The following is a 24309-nucleotide window of genomic DNA, read 5'->3' as shown; positions in this document are numbered from 1 at the left end:
CCTGAGGTTGTGAGATATAAATGCAAGTATTTGTTACACTTGAGGTAATGTATTGTGGAGGAACAGGAGACTTTAAAGAGGCTGGTATCTGGAGCAAATAATAAACTGCTGGAAAAACTTAGTGGATCAAGTAGCATCTGTGCATCTGGTGATGTTTCTGTTTGAAACGCTGCATCTGGGGATAAAAGGAACGATGGCAGTACATAGAAGATTGGGGGAGGGTTAGGACAGAAGGGCAATATGAGTTGCTATTCTACCAGCTTGTGTTTGGCCTTGCTGTGTTAGTGGAGAAGGCTGAGAAGGTCAGCGTGGGAATGAGAAGGGGAAATGGAACTGGGAGCTCAATCCGCAAATGCAGACAGAGCTCAGGGGCTCTGCAGTTTAGTCACATAACAAAATCTCAGTCTTGCCAAAGTAAAGGGGGCCACCTTGCAAGCACCGAATGCAAAAAGCTCAGTTGGAGGAGATTAACTTGAATCTCTGCCTCATTGGGAAATATTGTTCAGGTCCCTGGATGGTGGTGAGGGAGGAGGTATAGCAACAAGTGCTGCACCTCCTGTGGTGGCAGAGAAAGTGTCAGGAGACAGGGAGGTTGGTGGGGAGGGATGAGTGAATCAGGGAGCCATAAAAAGAGAGATTCTTTCCAGGGAACAGAAAGGTGAAGCTGTGGCTGGTGATAGGTTGTGTAGGACCAGGTGGAAGTAACAAAGGATGACTTGTTGGATGTAAAGTGAGGATCAGGGGAACTTTGTATCTGTTCTGTCTGGGGAGAGGTGGGGTGAAAGCAGACCCAGGAAATGGAGGAAATGTTCCATTGACTATAGGAGAGGGGATGCCTAGAGGGAGGAGGACATTTCAGCAGACCTAAACCGAAAGCCTGATGCAGCAGAGAGAAAGAATGTGAGAAAATGGGATAGCGTCCTTACAGAAGGCAGGATGGGAGGAGGTGGAGTCAAACTAGCTATGGGAGTTGGTAGGTGTATGTAGATATTGATGGCTAGTATCAGCCTCTGCCATGAGATTTCTGAATGGACATGAACCCATGAACACTACTTCACTATGCTTTGTTTTTTTGCCCAGCTTATTTAATTAACATTTTTATATATGCTTATTGTAATTAATAGTTTTTAGATTATTATGTATTGCAATGTATGGTTGCTGCAAAACAACAAATTTCACGACATGTGCCAGTGATATTAAACCTGATTCTGATTAGATTACCCACTGAGATGGTAAGAGAGAGAGTTCTAGACGAGGAAGAGAAGTAACAGAGATGGTTCAGGCAGACTTGGGGCAGGATGGAAATTGGTGGCAAATGTGATGAAATCAATGAGTCTTGCACAAGTGCAGAAAGCAGCACCATGCAATGGTGAAAGATTTTGGTTGGGGTGCCAGAGTAGGTTTAGAACAGGGACTATTTCACACGGCCATCAAAAAGAAAGGTCTAACTGAAGCCTTTTGCGTAATAATGACTACGCTTTTGATACGTGTGATTTCTGTCTCTCTATTTTTATTTCGATTAATCACTTTGTGTTATCATTTTGATTTAAATCTTTATCTTGTTCTAAGTATGGGACAGATCACCCTGTTCCTTATAAGGGTGAGACACCTGGTGCAGTATGAACTGGTTTTAGGGATAATCTTGCTCCTTGTTTGGCAGCATTAAATTGTTCACACTTGTCATTCAAGTCCTAAACAGGTTAAGACTCCTACCTTACCTAATCTCACAGACTGCAGGTCTGTGCCGCTCCGTGCCTTCTTCGATTTTCCACCTAATTTGACACTAACATCAGATCTGTAAAGAGAAAAGAATTGAGTAACTAGTCAGCGTAGTTTCATCTCTATTGCAAAACAGTTTCTAAACATGGAACATTGACTATCTATTCATTTCCATTGATGCTGCCCAACCTGCTGAATTCCTCCAGCATCTTGTGTGTGTTGCTTTGGATTCCCAGCATCTGCAGACGTTTCATCTTTATTATTATCCTCCCAACTTCTAGATGCTCAGCTTGGGCTATAATTTAAGGATTCCTGGCCAAGTGACCATTCTTATTGTGTATAAAGCATAGTGCAAATTGCCTTGGATAGGTCATACTCAACTACAAGGGTAGCCGGTGGGTAGGGCACATGCACAATGGGAGGGTGAAGGAAGGGAGAACACAGAATACAGAAGTGTTCATAATGGTTAACATAATGCATGATAATAAAGTGACCCGGGTTCATTTCCGCTACGGTCTGTAAGGAGTTTGTACATTCTCCCTGTGACTGTGTGGGTTTCCTCAGGCTGCTCCAGTTTCTCCCTTGTTCCAAGGACATGTGGGTTGCTAAGTTAAATAGTCACATAATTGGGTGGCACAGGCTTATTACGCCAGTGGGGCCTGCTACCATGTCGAATCTCTAAAATAAAAAAAATCCAATGCAGGAAAGGGCCCTACAGCCAACCATGTCTGCGCTGACCACAATACCATCCTAAACTAATACCATCTGTCTGCACATGAACGCAATCCATCTATTTCCTGCCCGTTCATATGACTGTCTAAACGCCTTTTAAACATTGCTATCATATCTGTCCTGACACCTACCACACTCTATAAAAATTTTTGCCTTAGAAATCTTATTTAAATGCCCCCCCCTTACCTTAGACATATGCCCTCTAGTATTCAATATTTCTACTCTGGAAAAGACTCACAATTTTATATACACTTAGTGGCCACTTTATTAGGTACTTCTTGTACCTAATAAAATGGCCACTGAGTGTATGTTCATTGTCTTCTGCTGCTGTAGATCACATTTCTTCCCCATTCTGATGTTTGGTCTGAACAACAACCTAATGCATGCCTGCATTCCTGTATGCATGCTTGGCTGATTAGGTATTTGCAATAATGAGGTGTACCTAATAAAATAGCCACTGAGTCTACCTCTATCAGGTTGCATCTCTGTCTTCAAGTTTGTCCAACATCTCCTTAGAGCAAAAATACTCCGATCTAGGCAGCATCCTGGCAGATTTCTTCTTCACTCTCTCTAAAGAACCACATCATTCCAGGAGTGTGCCAATTAGAAGTGCACACAATATTTCAAATACGGCCTAACCGAAGTTTTATACAGCTGCAAAAGGACATAAAAGGTACTGCTATGTACTATATACTTCACAAGCAAATTTTGTACTACTCACAAATAGTCGCAGTGTATCACTAGTGCCATCTTGAAGTAGATGAATCAATCTGTCTGAACAATCAATCAGTACTTTCCTCTTACATTTGACCTTTCCAAAATCCCTGGATAAAACCTCTCTACCACACCCTTTGTCTTTTATTACCAAGTCAATTATAGATCCAATGTACCAATTTTCTGTTGACACCATGTAACTTAATTGACTAGCGTACAACAAGGGACCTTGTTAAATACTTTCCTAAAGTCTATGTATCCAGTATCCACTGTCTTGTCTTCATCAATCATCTTTGTTACTTCCTCAAAAAACTTAATCAAATCTGTGGGACAGGATTTCCCAAACACAAAGCCATGCTGACTGTCCCTAATAAGTCTGAGCTTTTCCAAAGGCAAGTAGAAATCTTGTTCCTAAGAATTTTTTCCAAAATTTTCCGTAGAACTGAAGGCCTATGATTTCCTGATTTGTTCCTGTTGCCCTTTGTAAATAAAGGAACAACACTGGCTATTGTCCTGTCTTCTGGCACTTTACACGTGGATATAGAAGATACAAAGGTCTCTGTTAAGGTCCCAGCAAACTCCTTCAGTATCCTGGAATAGATCCCATTAGATCCTGGGGAGTTATCCACCTTAATGTTCAAAGTGGACCCTGCATCTAGTCTACAGACAGTTGGTGCTCATCAAAGGGGCCACAGTGCAATGATAAGTGTTGGAGCACATTAAACGTTTTCATCCAGAATAAGGCCGGATATCCTCAGTCTGCATATCCATATCATTCCAATTCCAGCTACTTCATCTCTAGTACTCTATCTGTGGGCCATTCCATTAACTGATACTAGACCAGAACAATTTGTAGGTGAGGATTAATTTGGTCTAACTTCAACAAATGTGCAGTTTAACCAGCATGAAAATGCCATTACATTTTTCAGAGATCATATCAGACTGCTTGCAGCATTGTGAACATCATGTGGTGGGTTGTTCTGTAAAGGATTATTGTTACATGGCTAGGGGCATGATTTGAAGAAGGCAATTGATTTAATCTATTAAGGAAAGAACAATCAATAAGTACATGGTGATGTTTGGCTGCTCTGAGGTACAAGGGAATAATTCCATCACAGAATTCTAATGATGTAGTGAACCAAGAAAGGAAATTGTACATTGAGACATATTGCTGGGCACTGATACCTTTGAAAAATATGGTGCTGGCATTTTTTACTGCCTAATTTAAAATGAAAGTTTCATCCCTCCTCTCTTGCAGATACTCTAATCAGTTTCCCCATCATATACTTCGATGGTAATCTACACATTTTCATCATTTACTGTTGACATGATGCTTGGGAAAATGAATCCTGTGACTCTTGATTCTACAGGGATTAGAAGCTTTCCTGCAAGTTAGTAAATTCAATCATGTGATGGCACTCTCTTTGAGACTTCAGTGTAATTTAAACTTACTCCTGTTCTAACATGGACTCAGTAAGAACATACTGGGTCACAAACCCCTAAACTGTTACCCAGTCTGCGTAAATATCCAGGTTAGGTGATCTGAACATTAGTTTGTTTTCACATGTATGGAGAAATTTATGTAAATAAATAAATAAAAGTGGAAGATCAAAAATTCACTCTGATTTGCATTGGGTAGAACCTATATGTTGTATGTGTGCTGTGTTGTAGAACAGAAGGACCTTGAGGAAAAAAATGAATGGTTCTCTGAAAGTGGAATCTCTTTCAGAGTGATAGGGTGGTCAAGACAGTTTTTGGTATGCTGGCCTCCATCAGACAGTGAAAGTTTTGAGGTCTTGTTGCAGTTGTATAGGACCCAGGTGAGGCAGCACTTGGAGCAATGTGTTAATTTTTGATTACTCTGTTTTAGGAAAGAAAGATGCTATTAAACTGGAAAGAGTGCAGAAAGATATATAAAAGATGTTGCTAGGATTTCAGGGATTGAGTTATTTAGAGGTTGGGCAGGCTAGGACATTATTCCTTGGAGGATAGAAGACCACAAGGTGATCTTATTAAAGATCAAAGTAAATTTATTACCAAAGTACAAATGTCACCTTATACAACCATGAAATTCGTCTCCTTGCTCAGTAAATCCACGAAAAACAATATAATCAACAAAAGACTGTACCCAACAGGATGGGCAAACAACCAATGAGCATAAGACAACAAATTAGGCAAATACAAAAGAGAGGAAAAAAGCAATAAATATTGAGAAGATGAGATGAAGAGTCCTTGAAAGAGAGTCTTTAGGTTGTGGGAACAGTTCAGTGATGGGGCAAGTGAAGCTCTGGTTTGGGAGCCTGATGGCTGATGGGTAATAACTGTTCCTGAACCTGGTGGTGTGGGTGCTGAGGCTCCTGTACCTTCCTCCTGATGGCAGCAGCAAGAAGAGAGCGTGGCCTGGGTGATGTGGGTCCTAGATGATGGATGCTGCTTTCCTGCAACAGTGCTCCATGTCAATGTGTTCAATAGCAGGGAGGGCTTCATCCATGATGGAGTGGACCGTATCCAGTACTTTTTGTGGGATTTTCCTTTCAAGGGCATTGGTTTTTCCATACCTGGCCATGATGCAACCTGTCACTATACTCTCCACCACACATCTACAGAAGTTAATCAAAGTTTCAGATGTCATGCTGAATGTTTGCAAACTCCTGAGGAAGTACAGGCACTACTGTTCTTTCTTTGTAATTGCACTTATGTGCTGGGCCCAGTACATATCCTGTGAAATAATAAAAGTGAGGACTTTAAAGTTGCTGACCATCTCCATCACTGATCCTCCAATGAGGACTGGCTCATGACCCTAAGATTTCCTCCTCCTGAAGTCAATAATCAGCTCCTTGGTACTGCTGACATAGAGTGAGAAGTTGTTGAGATTTTCAATCTTCCTCCTACGGTGCATGGTGATTCGTCACTACCTTTGATTCAGCCAACAGCGGTCAGCAAACTTAATATATTTCATGAAAAGGTATATGAAATCATGAAGGACAGAGAGAGGGCAAAAGCATTTAGTCTTTTTCCCTGGGTTGGGGATTGAAGAACTTGTAGGCATAGGTTTAAGGCGAGAGGAGATAGATTTAATAGGAATTTGAGGAGAAACCTTTTTACACAAAGGGTAGTATGTTCATGGGATCAGCTGCCAGAGGAAGTGGTTGAAATAGGTAGAATAACAACTTTTAAAAGGCAGCTAGACTGTTATATGGATTGAAGGTTATGGGCCAAACACTGGTAAATGGGACAAATTTAGATGGGATATCTTTGCTGGCATGGGCCAGTTGGACTGAAAGGCCTGTTTCCACAATATGACTCAAATCTGAACCCAAGCCACCTTGAACACTTGCTCATCTGGTTTCAACAAAGCTGGTACAGAAGCGGTGTACAACTAGCTCCAGGAGATGGGCTTCTGCTTCTAGCGGGCACCATGCCTCAGATTTGAGCTCCCAATTAGCTTTGTTTCTTGATGATCAGGTCTCCTGGGTTCCGGGAGGCCCGCTTGCTGAAGAGAGGCAAGACAGGCAAGTGGTTTTCTGCATTACTATTGGGAGGAGAGTAGCAGCAGATTTTATCCCAGACATTCTACAAAATTAACCTGTTTATCTTTCTTTGGCTGTTTCGAAGGTAACATCCACCCCTCCCCCACCCATATTTAGGTATCAGATCCCTTCATTAACCATTTACATTTATATTAGCCCTTCTTTGACCACCGTCTCAACCTAGAGCTTCTCTCCATCCCAACGCAACTGCTAGTTAACATCCAGAGCTTGCTACAGCCAGCACTTCTCTCCCAATAAGCAAGAAAACAGTTGTGGCCTCAAATGAAACCTCCCTACCTGTGAGCTAATCAGACGGGCCTCTGGGTGGTACCAATTAAATCAAAACACAATGGCAATGTAGAGTTAAAGCACAATGGCGTTCAGACAAGCTTAGATCTCCAGGCTTTTCAAACAGAAATCTTTTTTTTAATCGTGTTTAGAAAAACTGCCTAATACAGTATATATTAATTGTCTTGTAACTGGAGTGGGTCTCTGTATGTATTCCTTCACTCGTTTTATAACCAGCTTCCCTGGAATTTCTGCTCATTCCTTGGGCCATTCTCACAGAGACCCCTAATCCTCTTACCTCCTTCTTGTTATCCAGGAATGCCTTTTGTTTCCCATGAAAAGGAAACTCTTGTAAGGAAACACTATTAGGTTGAAGACATCTTGTTTCTACAAAGGATTTTACTTCAGTCTTCCAAAAATCAGAAAGTAAATTTATCAGATAAGTATTGAGCTAAGGAAAATCCGATGCATTTTACAGGTCTTTTATGTAACTCCAGGTGTCGACAAAAAAAAACACAAAAAATGCTGCCTAGTATTTTCTTCTGGTTGAGTAACTGACAGGTTTCACCAAAACTGCACACACAATTCACACCTGTTTTGCCAGTGGCAATTGATGCTGAAATATCCTGCTGATCTCATTAGCATACACAGGAATATGAAGTGATAACAAAAAGTACATACCCAATAAAGATGCCTAACTACATTATTTATTCTCTTTTAAGTGTGCAAATGTAAATTTTAAACCATCAAACCATTGTCTATCATATCCAGCACAATACTATACACTGATGAAAATGCAAAACACGAGATTCTATAGTACGCTGGAAATCTTGAGCAACATGCGCTCAAAATGCTGGAGGAACTCAGCAAGTCAGGCAGCATCTATGGAGGTGAAAAAATAGCTGACATTTTGGACTGAGACACTGAAAATGAGAGCTTTTCAGAGGAGAAAGGGAACTGAGGTCCTTTGGGAACTGGCACACAAGTGACGAGGCTTGAGGCAGCCTGATCTACTAAATGGTAGGACAGGCTTTAGGGTCTCAATGGCTTCTCGTTATGTTCATATGTTCAAATTTTGTACTTCATTCCTATGTCATAAAAAGAATGGGAGGAAACACTCAAATTAACAGTTAAAACATCAGAAATAGTATTTAAAATCCTGTTGTGCTTAAAAGTTTGGAAAAAATATTACACCTATTTGAAAAAGCAGAATAGATGTCATTGGAAGTAAAAGTGAAGCCCATTCTATACCCACGCATTGTGTAAATAACAGGGGGATGTCAGAGGTGAGTTTTTTTACACAGAGGGTGGTGATTGCATAGAATGTCCTGCCAGGGGTGGAGGTAGAGGCAGATACATTAAGGACATTTAAGTAACTCTTAGACAGGCACATGGGTGATCGAAAAATGGAGGGCTATGTAGGAGGGTAGGGGTTAGATTGATCTTAGAGTAGGTTAAAAGTTCAGTACAATATCATGGGCCGAAGGGTCTGTTCTATGCTGTAATGTTCAATGTCCTATGTCATCTCCTTTGGTTTTATCAGAGTGCTGTACAATTGCAGGTTTCTTCTTTATTCTCATTTCAGAGAACCTGTTTAGGGCCAACATGTAAGTGCAATTATGAAGAAAGCACGGCAGAGTCTCTACTTTCTCAGGAGTTTGCAAGTTTCAACATGACATCTAAAACTTTGACAAATTTCTATGGTAGAGAGTATATTGACCAAGTAGCATCACAGCCTGGTAGGGAAGCCCCAATGCTCTTGAATGGGAAATCCTACAAAAAGTAGTGGATATGGCCCAGTCTATCACAGGTAAAGCCCTCCACACCATTGAGCGAATCCACATGGATCACTGTTGCAGGAAAGCAACATCCATCAGCTGGGACCCCCACAACCCAGGTCATACTCTCTTCTTGCTGCTGCCATCAGGAAGAAGGTACAGGAGCCTCAGGACTCACACCACCAGGTTCAGGAACACCTATTACCCCTCAAACATCAGGCTCTTGAAACAAAAGGCATAACTTCACTCAGCTTAACTTTCCCCATTACTGAAATGTTCCCATAACCTATGGACTCAATGTTAAGGAATCTTATTCTCATGTTCTTGCTATTTATTTCTTATTTATTTCTTATTATATTTCTTTCTTTTTGCATTTGCACAGTTTGTTGTCTTTTGCACAGTTATTGAATGCCCAACTGATGTGGCCTTTTATTGATTCTATTATGGTTATTATTCTATTATAGATTTATTGAGTATGCCCGCAAGAAAATGAATTCTGGGTTTGTACATGGTGAATAAATTTACTTTGAACTTTGAAAATGGAACCCTGTGGTATTTATCCGTTGGCTGGAGTAATGCCATAACCAAGGTGACAGGTTCCTGAACAAGTCTCAGTCTTTGTGGCATTAAAGTCCTTCTAGTCTGCCATTCTTTCACCAGAGCACCCTACAAATATTTTGATTCAATGCAGAGGTAGCAGTAGAAGAGAGATCTGAGCCTCCTGTATTGCACCGTCAGCAATACTGGCTGTCAGCATTTTCAGTATCATTCAAAAATTCATACCTCTATATCCAGCTGTCAGATAGTTCAATAGTGCAGTGAAGATCAAAGTAATCTTCACCAGCCCCCTGGATGCAGCCCATTAGGTGTTGACTCGCCTCTACTGAAAACCAAATTCTTCAACTGCTTTCTACTTCAAGGTGTATGTGAATTCCTACTCTCTCTGTCTCTAAGATGGTCTTAAAATCACACGAGCAGATAGGTTGCTATGTCAACATATAAATATTTTATTTTGTTCTTTCTCAACCATTAGACAAATACATAGGAAGGAGGCACAGATCTAACCCTCAGCAAGCTGCGTGTGGAAAGCAGGTATACAAGGGGTGCAGCAGACAGAAGTGTTTAAAGGGATATTGCCCTCTGGAAAAGAAATACTCACTGAATTTGTATTTGTACAGATGCAAAATGTTGTACTGTTCCTTAGATTTCATTGTGTTATTCATCACTGGTACGTAACTCATCCTCAATATCTTTGCACTCTTTGTCTATCCCAATTTTCTGAGGTGCCATCATACAGTCATTATCCAGCCATGATAAAGTGTAGAACAATGGAGGGCAGTACAGAACTGGACTTTGCTAAGCCATCAGGGTCAAATGACCTGACAACAGTTATCTGCCAGATATTTTAATAACTAATGAGTGGATAGCATAGTAGAGCTTTCAAAATGTTCAATGGGACGATGTCCAGCAAGTGAAATCACTCTCAATGTGAAACAATAGTGAAGCAGACACATTGAGGGACAACAGTGAAATCACATTCAGTGGGTATGAAAAATGAAACTGTATTCAGCAAGGATCAATAGTGAAATCGTACATTACATAGCAGGAAGCATGGTTATACTGTCATAGAATTGTACAGCATAAAACTGAGTCCTTCAGCCCACCATTTGTCCATCTACATCCAATCCCATTTACCTGCAATAGGCTTGCATTCTTCCATGCTTACCTTTTCAAATGTCTGTCTAAGTATCTCTTAATCGCAATGATTGTATCTGATTCCACTACCTCCTCTGGCAACAAGTACCAGATATCTACCACTCTGTGTAACAAACTTACCCTTCAAAGCCCCTTTAAAACTCTTCCTCATTAAACTTATGCTTACTTGTTTTAATACCTCTACTATCTAGCCTACCTATGCCATCAAGCTAGGCCATTCCAGTCTCTATGTCATCCAATACAGGCAACATCCTGGTGAATCTTTTCTGCACTTTTTCCATCGCAACTACATTCTTTCTATAGTGGGGCAGTCTAACCTGTGCTTTGTAAAGTGGCAACATAATGTCACAACTTTTATACTCTTTGCCCTGAACTATAAAGGCAAGCAATGCTTTCTTTTCATCACCCAATGACATCTATGTTGTCATTTACACTGAACAATGGAATTCAACCCCAAGGTCTCTTTGTTGCCTGCTGAAAGTCAATGTTTCACTCTGGGCGAGGGGGTGATGGTGCATTAGGGGCGTCCTCTGTCTGGGCAGCTATATTCTGTCTGCACAGAGCCATAACTGTGTCTTCTTCCGAAGCAGACAGTGGGTTTGGTTTTGAGTGAGGGGAACTTGGAGGTAGGCTTATGTTGATGACGTCTTCCTCATGATTACTGACCCTGAAGACCTGCAGAGGATGTGCGTGAGTGCCAGCAGATCTTCTCAGCTGCATCTTCTGCCAGGATCAATTGGGAGAAGTGCTCTGGTCTCTTGGTGGGTCAGTGGCAGGTGGACTCGTGCGGAGAAGGTCATTTACATGGAACACAGTGCATCTCCTCTATCTGAGTTTCATTAAGGAAACCCGGCAGCAAACTGTACTTAGAGACAAAGGTCACTACTCAGAGTGAGTCTTTACCAGGACAGAGCGCTGGTCATAAATAAAAAAGTGGCCCCCATGTTGAGTCTAGGGCCAGAGAGCACAGCCTCAGAATACAAAGACGTCTCTTAAGAACAGAGATGGGGAGAGATTTCTTTAGCCAGAGGGTAGTGAATCTGTGGAATTCATTGCCACAAATGGCCGTGGAGGCCGTGATTGGGTATATTTAGAGTGGGGGTTGATAAGTACTTGTTAAAGGTTACCAGGAAGAAAGCAGGAAAATGGGGTTGAGCGGGAAAATAAATCAGTCATGATTGGGCTGTAGTTTTTCTCACTGAGGATATTGCCTATAGGAGGACACACATCTCCCTCCATGGGAGCTGGCCAGCTTTTATCTTGAGTAATTTTTAATCTCTCCCTCTCCCAGTGTAGAGTGCCCTCCTGCTTCTTACCATCCACCATTGTCCCTGTACCTAAAATCTCAAAGGTAACATGTCTGAATGACTGGCGTCCTGTCGTACTCACCTCAATGATAACCAAATGCTTTGAGAGGCTGGTCAAGGACTACATCTGCAGCATGCTGCCACCCACACTGGACCCCCTACAATTCGCCTACCAACACAACTGATCAACAGAAGATTCAAAAACCATAGCTCTACCCACCGTCCTTACACATCTGGAGAAGAAGGATGCTTATGTGAGAATGCTGTTCTTGGACTACAGTTCAGCATTCAACACCATAATTCCCTCCAGGCATGACAAGAAGCTCAGAGACCTTGGTCTTCACCCTGCCTTGTGCAGCTGGATCCTGGACTTCCTGTCAAATCGCTGGCAGGTGGCAAGAGTGGGCTCCCTCACCTTTGCCACTCTGACCCTTAACACAGGTGCCCCTCAGGGTTGTGTATTAAGCCCCTCTTTTACTTACTGTATACCCATGACTGTGTTGCCACACATAGCTCTAATCTGCTAATTAAATTTGCTGACGACACTGCACTGATTGGTCTGATCTCAAATAATAATTAAACAGCCTACAGAGAGGAAGTCATCTCTCTAACACAGTGGTGTCAATAAAACAACCTCTCCCTCAACATCGTAAAAACAAAGGAGCTGGTTGTGGACTACAGGAGGAATGGAGACAGGCTAACCCCTATTGACATCAATGGACCTGGGGTTGAGAGGGTGAACATCTTCAAGTTCCTCAGCATAAACATCACCGAGGACCTCACGTGGTCTGTACATACCGGCTGTGTTGTGAAAACAGCACAACAGTGTCTCTTTCACTTCAGTCGGTTGAAGAAGTTTGGCATGGCCCCCAAATTCTATGAATTTTCTATAGGGGCACAATTGAGAGCATCCTGACTGGCTGCATCACTGCCTGGTATGGGAACTGTATTTCCCTCAATCGCAGGACTCTGCAGAGAGCGGTGCGAACAGCCCAGCACATCTGTAGGTGTGAACTTCCCACTATTCAGGACATTTACAAAGACAGGTGTGTGAAAAGGGCCCGAAAGGTTATTGGAGACCCGAGTCAACACAACCACAAACTGTTCCAGCTGCTACCATCCGGGAAATGGTACCGCAGCATAAAAGCCAGGACCAACAGGCTCTGGGACAGCTTCTTCCACTAGGCCATCAGACTGATTAATTCATGCTAATGCTACTCTATTTCTATGTTATATTGACTATCCTGTTGTACATAATATTTATTATAAATTACTATAACTGAACATTTCAATGGAAATGTAACAAAGATTTTTACTGTTCATGTAGTTGAAGGATGTAAGTAATAAGCTCAATTCAATTCAATTAAGAGTGTGGGACATGTATGCCTCCAATTTGAGTGCTAGCAGGGAGTGGTGTTTTAGTTATGAAAGCATCCAGGCTACATTCGGTCACAGTGGATGTCATAGGGTTCATGAACATGGAGGGATCCCAAGTGGGGCTAACCCTTGCTCAGCCAGAATTAGTCTTCTCACCCATGGCCCAAAATCCCTCAGATACAATGGCGGACTTCTGGAAACAGTGGGCACCACAGGAGCTCAAATACATTCTGGATAAAAATAATTGTGTTATCATTTGAAAGTGTAAATAGTGTGAACTGTGAAATACTGTGGCATTGTAATAATGTGATGCTATAATCACTGAATAAACCTCCTTTGGAAAGGGAAAAAAAGGTACTCTTTTAATCAACGTTCATTAGTGCCCTACAATTGTCTGTATATGTTCCACACATAACTGACTTCCAAAGTGCATCATCTCACACTTTTTTGGATTAAATTCCATCAGCCAACACTCTACTCCATGTTCCAGTTGGTCTACATCCTACTTCAGCCTTAGACAGCCTTCATTGTGATGCACAACACTAGCAAACTTTGCATCTTCCACAGACTTACAAATCATACCTTCTATATTCACCTCCAAGTTGCAAATATACTATATATCTGAAACAGCTAGAGTCCCAGCACCAATCCCAGTGGTACCCACTGGTCACAAACTTTTGATCAGAAAAAATATCCTTCCATCACAACCTTGCGCCTCTTATCACCAAGCTAACTTTAGATCCAATTAACCAGCTCACCATGGATCTATGCACCTTAACCTTTTGGACCAGCCTGCCTTGTCAAATGCCTTGCACAGGAAGAGATGCATTCAGCAACTACCAACAGTGAAACTGTTCCCAGTGACAGCTAATTGTGCTCATTTACAATCAATGGTGAAATTGTACTCAGTTAGGGTCCATGGCAAAGCCTTCATCAGTGAGAGCTAACACTGGACCTGGCTCTGAGTGACTGGTGAAATCTCTGCACTCTGTTAAAGCCAGAGGCAAAACTATTTATTTATTTATTGAGATACAGCATGGAATAGGCCTTTCTGGCCCTTCGAGCTGCACCACCCAGCAATCCTTGATTTAACACTAGCCTAACCATGGGACAATTTACAATGATCAATTAACCTACCAACCGTACATCTTTGGACTGTGGGAGGAAACCCACGTGATCATGGGGAGAATGTACAAACTCCTTACAGACAGCGGCGGAAATTGAATCTGGGTCGCTGGTACTGTAAGGTGTTGTGCTAACTCCTATGCTACTGCGCCACCCTAGCGAGCATCAATGATGGAACTGCCCTCAGCAAGGACCAACGGCGAGACCTCACTCAGCAAGACCAGCAGTGAAAAGAGTACGCAATGAGTGTCAGCGCTCTCTCGGCTGGCCATCTTCTCTCTGCTCTCAGATCTGATGCAGGATATCAGCCTGAAACATCAACCATTTCCTTCCTCCCACCGATGCTGCCTGACCGGCTAAGTTCCTCCAGCATGTTGTTTGTTGCTCCAGATTCCAGCATCTGCAGTCTCCTTATATCTCCAGTGAAAATGTACTCAGCGGGAGCCAATGGTGAAACTACTCAGAGCACCCACAGTGAAATCACATTCAGTGAGAACCAGCAGAAAATCTATACACAGCCCGAGGCAATGCTGAAACCATAGAGCGAGAGGCAATGATGGAACCATACAGAGTACGAGGCAATGCTAAAATTGTACTCAGAGTCAATGGCAAAATTGTAATCAGCTGGAAGCAATGGTGAAGTCATACTCAGTGTCAATGGGTAAACAGTGCTCAGGGCCAGCCTTATTCAGTGTGTGTCAACTGTTTTTGGCGAGGATAACAGTTAATATGGGAGCTAAAAATTATTCAGGCACTTGATTGATCCTAACATACCTCAGAGCTGAGAGTGAACAGGGAGAGGGAATGTAGAGGCTTGTCAAGGTTTTGGTGACATTCCACGCACATTTTCTCGTGCGAAATGTCAAACAATCCCACTTCACAGCGTCTGCCCATTCCATCTTAAAAACAAGGCAAAATGTATTGCACTCATTGTTTCTCATTGCTTGGCTGAATGTTCAAATTCGACTCAGCTTGGTACTAGCTTGACCTGGCAACATGTAGTTGGGGAAGGGGTTAAAACAGCTGGCATTCCCATTACCTCAGCGGCTGCATCCGTTCTATATAGCGTGCTACATTCTTATTCCAGCATTGCGTCAGAGGAGAAGCATTCATCCCGAGCAGCAGGGATTTAACATTTAAACCCACAGCAACCAAATTACATCCGTCAGATCCAGCTGGTCTGTGTTCAGGCCTTACACCTGCTTTACTCTGTTATTTGCACCATGAAGAGACAGACCATCCATTTAGAGACAGGCAACCTTTAAGGCTCATGGTGAGATGAGAAAATAATTCAACTTTCTTCAAATAAAAATTGTACTTTTTATTTTTGATTGTGGCTCTTTCAATAAAATAGACTGTTTTGTCGGGTGGGCCCCAGGTTCAAACCTTGGCCTTTGCTGTCAATTGGCGGTAATACGGCTTTGTTGGTCCAAAAACCAGGGAGAATCAGCCAGGGTTCCTGCTCCAATAACTCTGGCTAGGAGACCCTGATTGGGTCCAGCTGTATTGGCTCTTCTCTCCCATCTTCAACTTGGCTTACACATGAAAAAGGTGGCATGAAGTAGTGTAGGGTACTCAACAGTCGGGGATTTATGGGATATTGTATCCCTGGGAGAGTCAGTATTTCAAAGAAATTGACAGGGAGTTAAATATTTTTAAAATGTCTTCTGAAGGGCAAACTCAAGACTATTGCACAAGGAATCAGTTCAAAAATGACACCACACAGAGGCATCCAGAGCTGCTCGGATTATCTGTGCATCTGATCTCACTCTGCCTGCATCAGAGGCAAATATTTCATCGGAACCACGGGCAGCAAGAAACAGGAAACGCAATAAATTGTTGAAACTCCGAGGATTAACAATTGTATAGTAGGAGCTGTAATAGGATCGTTAAGTTTGGCATAAAGTATTCCTGGGGGTGTATTTGTACGATGTCCTGCTTGAAATCATTCTGTCTCCTCTGGTCCATTCCCGTCCCCTACCGAGCCACACCAGTAGAACAATAAACCAACTCTTCAGATCAAAGACAGATGGACGAGTTTGAATAATTCTTGATTCTCATTCAAATAGCCTCTTTCACCATCACCAATGCAGATACTGCTAATGTCCCCAGTGAATTCTTTTGGACTACTTGTAATGCTCTCCTGGACATTAATAATTGTTAACCCCTGAATAATCCTGAAGGGTTGGTAACCTTAAGATGAAGAAGTTGGCTTCCTAATACCTCCATTCCAGTGCAGCGCAGGGCTCTGCGGAACAGGAAGAGTATAGGTTTGACTGGTAACTTCATCAGTAAGTTTCATTAGCCTAGGGGTATGTCCTGGGTTACTATGGTATAAACATGAGGCTCCTGGTCTCTCATATAGTGAACCTCTACTGGAAGCTGTTCAAAGTAAATTTATTATCAAAATACATATAGTGCTTATAAAAAGTATTCACCCCCCCCCCCCTTGGAAGTTTTCATGTTTTATTGTTTTACAACATTGAATCACAGTGGATTTAATCTGGCTTTTTCTGACACTGATCAACAAAAAAAAGACTCTTTTCTGTCACAGTGAAAACATCTCTACAAAGTAATCTAAATTAATTACAAATATAAAACAATTGATTGCATAAGTATTCACCCCTTTAATATGATACACCAAATCATCACTAGTGCAGCAATTGGTTTTGGAAGTCACATAATTAGTGAAAAGGAGATCACTGTGTGCAGTCAAGATGTAAAAATGCACCTGTATCTGGAAGGTCAAACTACTGGTGAGTTAGTATCCTGGCAAAAACTACACCATGAAGACAAAAGAACATTCCAAGCAACTCTGCAAAAAGGTTTTTGAAAAGCACAAGTCAGGAGATGGATGCAAGAAAATTTCAAAATCATTGAATATCCCTTGGTGTAGAGTTAAGTAATCATCAATAAAATGGAAAGATTATGGCACAGCTGTAGATCTGTCTAGAGCAGGCCATCCTCAAAAACTGAGTGATTGTGCAGGAAGGGAGCTAGTGAGGGAGGCCACCAAGAGACCTCTGACAACTTTGGAGGAGTTATAAGCTTCAGTGGCTGAGATGGGAGAGACTGCATATACAACAATTGTTGCCCAGGGGCTTCACCAGTTGCAGCTTTATGGGAGAAAGAGAAAGCCACTGTTGAAAAGTTCAAGCTCATAGGACTAGATGTTTCAATCCCTTTGAAAAGCAGATGTTTGCCAGAGGGCATGTGGGAGACTCTGCGCATCATCCCTACCATGAAGCATGGTGGTGGCTGCATTATGCTGTGGGGATGCTTCACTGCAATGGGCCCTAGAACCTTTGTGAAGGTAGAGGGTAAAATGAATGCAGCAAAATACAAGGAAAACCTGGTGCAGTCTGCGAGAGAACTGCAACTTGGGAAAGGATTTGTTTTCCACCAAGACAATGACCCCAAGCAGAAAGCCAAAGCTACATAGGAATGGCTTAAAGACAACAAAGTTAATGTCCTGGAGTGGCCAAGTCAGAGTCCAGACCTCAATCCATTTGAGAATTTGTGGCTAGACTTGAAAAGGGCTGTTCATTCACGATCGCCATGCAATCTGACAGAGCTTGAGCAGTTTTGTGAAGAAGAATGGGGAAAAACTGGAGTGTCCAGATGTGCAAAGCTGATAGAGACCTATCCACACAGACTCAGACTGTAATTGCTGCCAAAAACGCATCTACTAAATACTGACTTGAAGGGGGTGAATACTTAAGCAATCTATTATTTTGTGTCTTATATTTGTAATTAATTTAGATCACTTTGTAGAGATCTGTTTACACTTTGACACAAAGGAGTCTTTTCTGTTGATCAGTGACAAAAAAAGGCAAATTAAATCCACTGTGATTAATGTTGTAAAACAATAAAACATGAAAACTTCAGTGGAGTGAATACTTCTTTTAGACACTATGTATGTCACCATATTCAACTGAGTTTCATTTTCTTTCTGGCATTCACAGTAGATACAAAGAAACACCACAGAATCATTGAAAAACTGCATACAAGATGGACAAACAAGTTATGTGCAAAAGACAACAAACTGTGCAAATACAAAAAACAATAAATATCAAAAACATGAGAATCCCCGAAAGCAAGTCCAAAAGCTTGGAAAGAGTTTGGCGTTGAGATGAATGAAGTTGAGTGAAGTCATCCCCTCTGGCTCAACAACCTGATCATTGAGGGTTAATAATTATTCCTGAATCTGGTGGAGTGAGCCCTGGCGCTCTTGTATCTCCTCCCTAACGGCAGCAGCGAGAAGAGAGCGTAGCCCAGACACTGGGGGAGGGGTTTTCATGATGATGGAGGCTGCCCCACGCGACACCACCCCCTGCTGATGTGCTCAACAGTGGGGAAGGATTCACTTGTGATGGACCAGGCTGTATCCACTACTTTTTTTTAGACTTTTCTATTCAAGGGCTTTGGTGTCTCCATAACAGACCATGATGCAACCAACCCGTACATCCATAGAAGTCTGTCAAAGCTGTAGGTTGGTGATTGATGCAGAATACAGCAACGTAAGCCCAGGAAGAAGATACTTTTCTCCATCAGAATTGGGCCAGCTATAAAAATACTATCTAGTTAGTCCCACTCTCTCCTTACCCTGTTAAGCCTGACTGCAAATTTTTCCCTTTCACTGATTTGCCCAGTTTTGCGAGTTGCTGTCCTTCATCCGTTTTACTGTCCTTTATTTACCCTGGAGAAAGGACAGAGCAGATCAGGGCTTGGCTGTGAGAGCCAACGTCTATAATCCTTACCTTAGCTTATACCCTCTTAAGTGATGTCTCATGGGGACGGCATCAGCCGTGGAATGAACACGGGCATAAATCACGAAAGGAAGAGAGAAAATGGCAGAGGAAATAAAGATTAACAAGCAGCTGGCAGTGTGTTTAAAGCTATTTCAATTTTGGGTTTTGCTCTTGGGGCTTGGGATACAATCAGAAGCAGTTGATTGAATTGCTGCTCCGCGATTCACTGGCAACCAGCAATTATTCCCCAGGCTCTCATTACACTCCCCATTTACAACTTTATGCCACATCTGGGAGAAAGGTTTCTGCAGAACGGGAACAGCTTCATCGCAGTAATTACTGATCCTTGATGGGGGAGCCTGCAATGTCCATGCGTAGAAGGGTTTATATACAGATCTTAGTATCGGGAGATCAGGTGATGGCAGAAAATATACCCCCTATTCATTCACTTCCTCCTACCCTTGATGGCGTTGCTAATAATGGTGCACAGTTGAACAGATGCCAGCTGCCTCATGAGTAAATATTCAATTGTGGATCTAGTAAATTCTAGTGAGCTATTCAATCCATTCTGCCGACATAAAATTGAAGTTCAAAGTAAAATTTATTATCAGAGTACACACACATTACCACACACTGTACAATCCCGACATTCTTTTTTCTGTGGGCATACTCAGCAAATCTATAGAACAGTAACTGTAAACAGGATCAATGAACAACAACACACACAAAATGCTGGAGGAACTCAGCAGGCCAGGCAGCATCTATGGAAAAGAATACAGTTGACATTTCAGGCCAAGACCCTTTGGCAGGACTGGAGAAAAAAAGGTGAGTAGATTTAAAAGATGGGGGAGAGAGAAAGCAAGGGGGAAACCTTAGGGGGAGAAATGAAATAAGAGCTGCGAAGTAAATTGATAAAAGAGACAGAAGGTCTTGGAAGAAAGAAAAGGGGGGAAGAGCACCAGAGGGAGATGAGGGATGGGCAAGGAGATAAGGTGAGAGAGGGAAAAGGGAATGAGAGATCGTGGATGGGGTGCGGGGGGGCATTACCAGAATTTTGAGAAGTAGGTGTTCATGCCATCAGGTTGGAGGCTACCCAAATGGAACATAAGATGTTGTTCCTCAGCCTAACTGTGGCCTCATCACGACAGTGGAGGAGGCCATGGACAGACATATCGGAATGGGAATGGGAATGGGAAGTGGACTTAAAATGAGTGGCTACTGGGAAATTCCACTTTTTTTGGCGTACAGAGTTTAGGTGCTTGACGAAGCAGTCTTCCAATCTACGTTGAGTCTCACCAATATACAGGAGGCTACACTGAGAGCACTGGACACAGTATATGACCCCACCAGAGTCAAAGGTGAAGTGTCGCCTCATCTGGAAGGACTCTTTGGGGTCCTGAATGGTAGTGAGGGAGGAGGTGTAGGGGCAGGTGTAGCACTTGTTCCACTTGCAAGGCTAAGTGCCAGGAGGGAGATCAGTAGGGAGAGACAAATGTACAAGGGTGTTGCAATCCCTGCGGAAAGCAGAAAGCGGGCGGGGGGGGTTGGGAAAGATGTACTTGCTGGTAGGATCCCATTGGAAATGGCGTAAGATTCAGAGAATTACATGCTGGACACGGAGGCTGGTGGGGTGGTAGGTGAGGACAAAAGGAAGCCTATCCCTGGTAGGAAGGCAGAGGGATGGGGTAAGAGCATAAGAACATGAAATTGGGAGCTGAACATCCAAGGACATACGGTATATCAGAAAGATAGGTTAGTAGGCAGAGAAAGTGGTGTGGCCCTGTATATAAGAAATAACATTAAATCATTGGAAAGAGATGACATAGGATTGGAAGGTGTAGAGTCTCTATGGGTTGAGTTAAGAAATGGCAAGGGTAAAAGGACCCTAATGGCAGTTGTATATAGGCCTCCAAACAGCAGCCAGCATGTGGATTACAAATTACAGCAGGAGATAGAAAAGGCATATCAGAAAGGCAATGTCATGATAATCGTTGGGGATTTTAACATGAAAGTGGATTGGGAAAACCAGGTCAGTACTGGACCTCAAGAGAGAGAATTTGTAGAATGTCTAAGGGATGGCTTTTTAGAACAGCATGTTATTGAGCCCGCTAGAGGATCGGCTGTGCTGGATTGGGTGTTGTGCAATGATCCGGAGGTGATAAGAGAGCTTAAGGTTAAGGAACCCTTAGGGAACAGTGATCACAATATGATTGAGTTCACATTGAAATTTGAGAGTGAAAAAATAAAATCCAATGTGTTGGTATTTCAGTGGAATAAAGGAAATTACAGTGGCATGAATGAGGGGAACTGGCCAAGGTTGACTGGAAAGGGACATTAGCAGGAAAGACAGCAGAGCAGTACTGGCTGGAGTTTCTGCGATAGATGAGGGAAGTGCAAGATAAATATATTACAAATAAGAAGAAATTTTCAAAAGGAAGAAGGACGCTACCATGGCTGACATGTGAAGTCAGAGCCAAAGTTAAAGCAAAAGTGAGGGCATACAAGGAAGCCAGAGCTAGTGGGAAGATAGAGGATTAGGGAGTTTTTAAAAACTTGCAGAAGAAAACTAAGAAGGTCATTCGGAAGGAAAAGATGAATTATTAGAGGAAGCTGGTGACTAATATCAAAGAAGATACTGAAAGCTTTTTTAAGTATAAGAGGTAAAAGAGAGTCGAGTGTAGATATAGGACCAATAGAAAATGACGCTGGAGATATTGGAATGAGAGATGCAGAGATGGAAGAGGAACTGAATGTATATTTTGCATCAGTCATCACAGTGGAAGAGGTCTATAGTATACTGGACATTCTAGAATGTCAGGGAAGTGAAGTTTGTGCAGTGAAAATACAACTGAGAGGGTGCTCAGGAAGCTTAATGGTCTGAGGGTGGATAAATCTCCTGGACCTGATGGAGATTTATGCACCCTCGGGTTCTGAAGGAAGAGGCTGGAAAGATTGCAGAGGCATTAACAGTGATTTTTCAAGAATCAATAGATGCTGGCATTGTACCAGATGATTGGAAAATTGTAAATGTTACTCTGCTATTTAAGAAGGGTGGAAGGCAGAAGAAAGGAAACTATAGACCTGTTAGCCTGATATCAGTGCTTGGGAAGTTGTTGGAATCAATTGTTAGGGATGAGGTTACAGAGTACCTGGAGGCACATGACAAGATAGACCAAAGCCAGCATGGTTTCCTGAAAGGAAAATCCTACCTGATAAACCTACTGCAATTCTTTGAGGAAATTACAAACAGGGTAGACAAAGGAGATGCAGTAGATGTGGTGTACTTGGATTTTCAGAAGGCTTTTGACAAGGTGGCACACATGAGGCTGCTTAGCAAGATAAGAGCCCATGGAATTACAGGGAAGTTACTAGCTTGGTGGAGTATTGGCTGGTTGGCAGAAAACAGAGAGTGGGATCCTATTCTGGATGGCTGCCATTTACCAGTGGAATTCCACAGGGGTCAGTGTTGGGACTGCTGCTTTTTACAATGTATGTCAATGATTTGGACTATGGTATTAATGGATTTGTGGTTAAATTTGCCGATGATACAAAGATAGATGGAGGAGTGGGTAGTGTTGAGGAAACAGAGGGTCTGCAGAGAGATTTAGATAGTTTAGGGGAATGGACAAAGAAGTGGCAAATGAAATACAATGTTGGAAAGTGTATGGTCATGCATTTTGGTGGAAGAAATAAACGGGCCGACTATTACTTAAATGGGGAGAGAATTCAAAATGCAGAGGTGCAAAGGGACTTGGGAGTCCTTGTGCAGGATACCCTAAAGGTTAACCTCCAGGTTGAGTAGGTTGTGAAGAAGGCGAATGCAATGTTGGCATTCATATCTAGAGGTATAGAATATAAGAACAGGGCTGTGATTTTGAGGCTCTATAAGGCACTTATGACACTACACTTGGAGTATTGTGTGCAGTTTCGGGCTCCTTATTTTAGAAAGGATATACTGACATTGAAGATTCACGAGAATGATTCCAGGAATGAAAGGGTTCCCATATGAGGAATGTCTGGCAGCTCTTGGACTGTATTCCCTGGAGTTCAGGAGAATGAGGGGGGATCTCATAGAAACATTCTGAACGTTAAAAGGCCTAAATAGATTAGATATGGCAAAGTTATTTCCCATGGTAGGGGATTCTAGGACAAGAGGGCACGACTTCAGGATTGAAGGACATCCTTTTAGAACTGAGATGCAGAGAAATTACTTTAGTCAGAGGGTGGTAAACCTATGGAATTTGTTGCCACAAACAGCTGTGGAGGCCAAGTCATTGAGTGTATTTAAGGCAAAGATAGATAGGCTCTTGATTTGCCAGGGCATCAAAGGGTATGGGGTGAAAGAAGGGGAGTGGGGTTGACTGGTAGAATTAGATCAGCCCATGATTGAATGGTGGACTAGACTCGATGGGCCGAATAGCCTACTTCTGCTCCTATATCTTATGGTCTTATGGAAATGGAAGAGATGCGGTTGAGGACAGTGTGGATGGTGGAAGAAAGGAAACCCCCTTCTTTGAAAAAGGAGGACCTCTCCTTTGTTCTCGGATGAGAATCATTGCCCACCCATTGCCTCCCTCTTGTGCTCCTTGCCCCTTTTCTTTCTTCCAAGGCCTTCTGTCTCTGTCACCAATTTACTTCCCAGCTCTTTACTTCATCCCTCCCCCTTCAGGTTTCACTTATCACCTTGTGTTTTTCTCTCTCCCTTCCCCCCACCTTTTAAATCTACTCTTTGGCTTTTTTCCTCCAGCCCTGCTGAAGGGTCTCGGCCTGAAATATCAACTGTATTCTTTTCCTCAGTGCTGTCTGGCCTGCTGAGTTCCTCCAGCATTTTGTGTGTGTTGCTCGGATTTCCAGCATCTGCAGATTTTTTCTTGTTTGTCAATGAACAACAAACTGTGTAAATGCAAATATAAATAAATAGCTATAAATAACGAGAGCATGAAATAACAAGATAAAGAGTCCTTAAATTGAGATCACCAGAAATAGATTGAGTGCAGTTATCTCCTTTTGTTCAAGAGCCTAATGGTTGAGGGGTAGTAACTGTTCTTGAACCTGGTGGTGAGAGTCCTGAGGCACTTGTACCTGCTACCTGATGACAGCAATGAGAAAAGAGCGTGACGTGGATGGGGAGGATCTTTGATGACGGATGCTGCATTTCTACAACATCGTTTCATGTAGATGTGCTCAGTGTTTGAGAGGGCTTTACCTGTGATGTACTGGGCCGAATCCAGAACCTTTTGTGGGATTTTCCAACCACAGGGATATCAGGCCG

At 42.4% G+C, this 24309-nt stretch overlaps 1 protein-coding gene across 4 annotated transcripts in view; it reads right to left on the bottom strand.

The window, feature by feature from the left end:
* The window catches only part of LOC140718405 (MORN repeat-containing protein 1-like), a 253380-nt gene that overhangs the window by 4375 nt on the left and 224696 nt on the right, over positions 1-24309 (bottom strand). For all 4 annotated transcript variants that reach the window (XM_073032116.1, XM_073032114.1, XM_073032115.1 and 1 more), the window contains one exon: positions 1719-1795. In XM_073032116.1, coding sequence (XP_072888217.1) covers positions 1719-1795 — 77 coding nt within the window. The remainder of the gene's footprint in view (positions 1-1718; positions 1796-24309) is intronic.

The sequence above is a fragment of the Hemitrygon akajei genome, chromosome 29, assembly GCF_048418815.1.
Source record: "Hemitrygon akajei chromosome 29, sHemAka1.3, whole genome shotgun sequence".
Classification (NCBI taxonomy): Eukaryota; Metazoa; Chordata; class Chondrichthyes; order Myliobatiformes; family Dasyatidae; genus Hemitrygon; species Hemitrygon akajei.
This window is presented reverse-complemented; position numbering and strand designations above follow the sequence as displayed.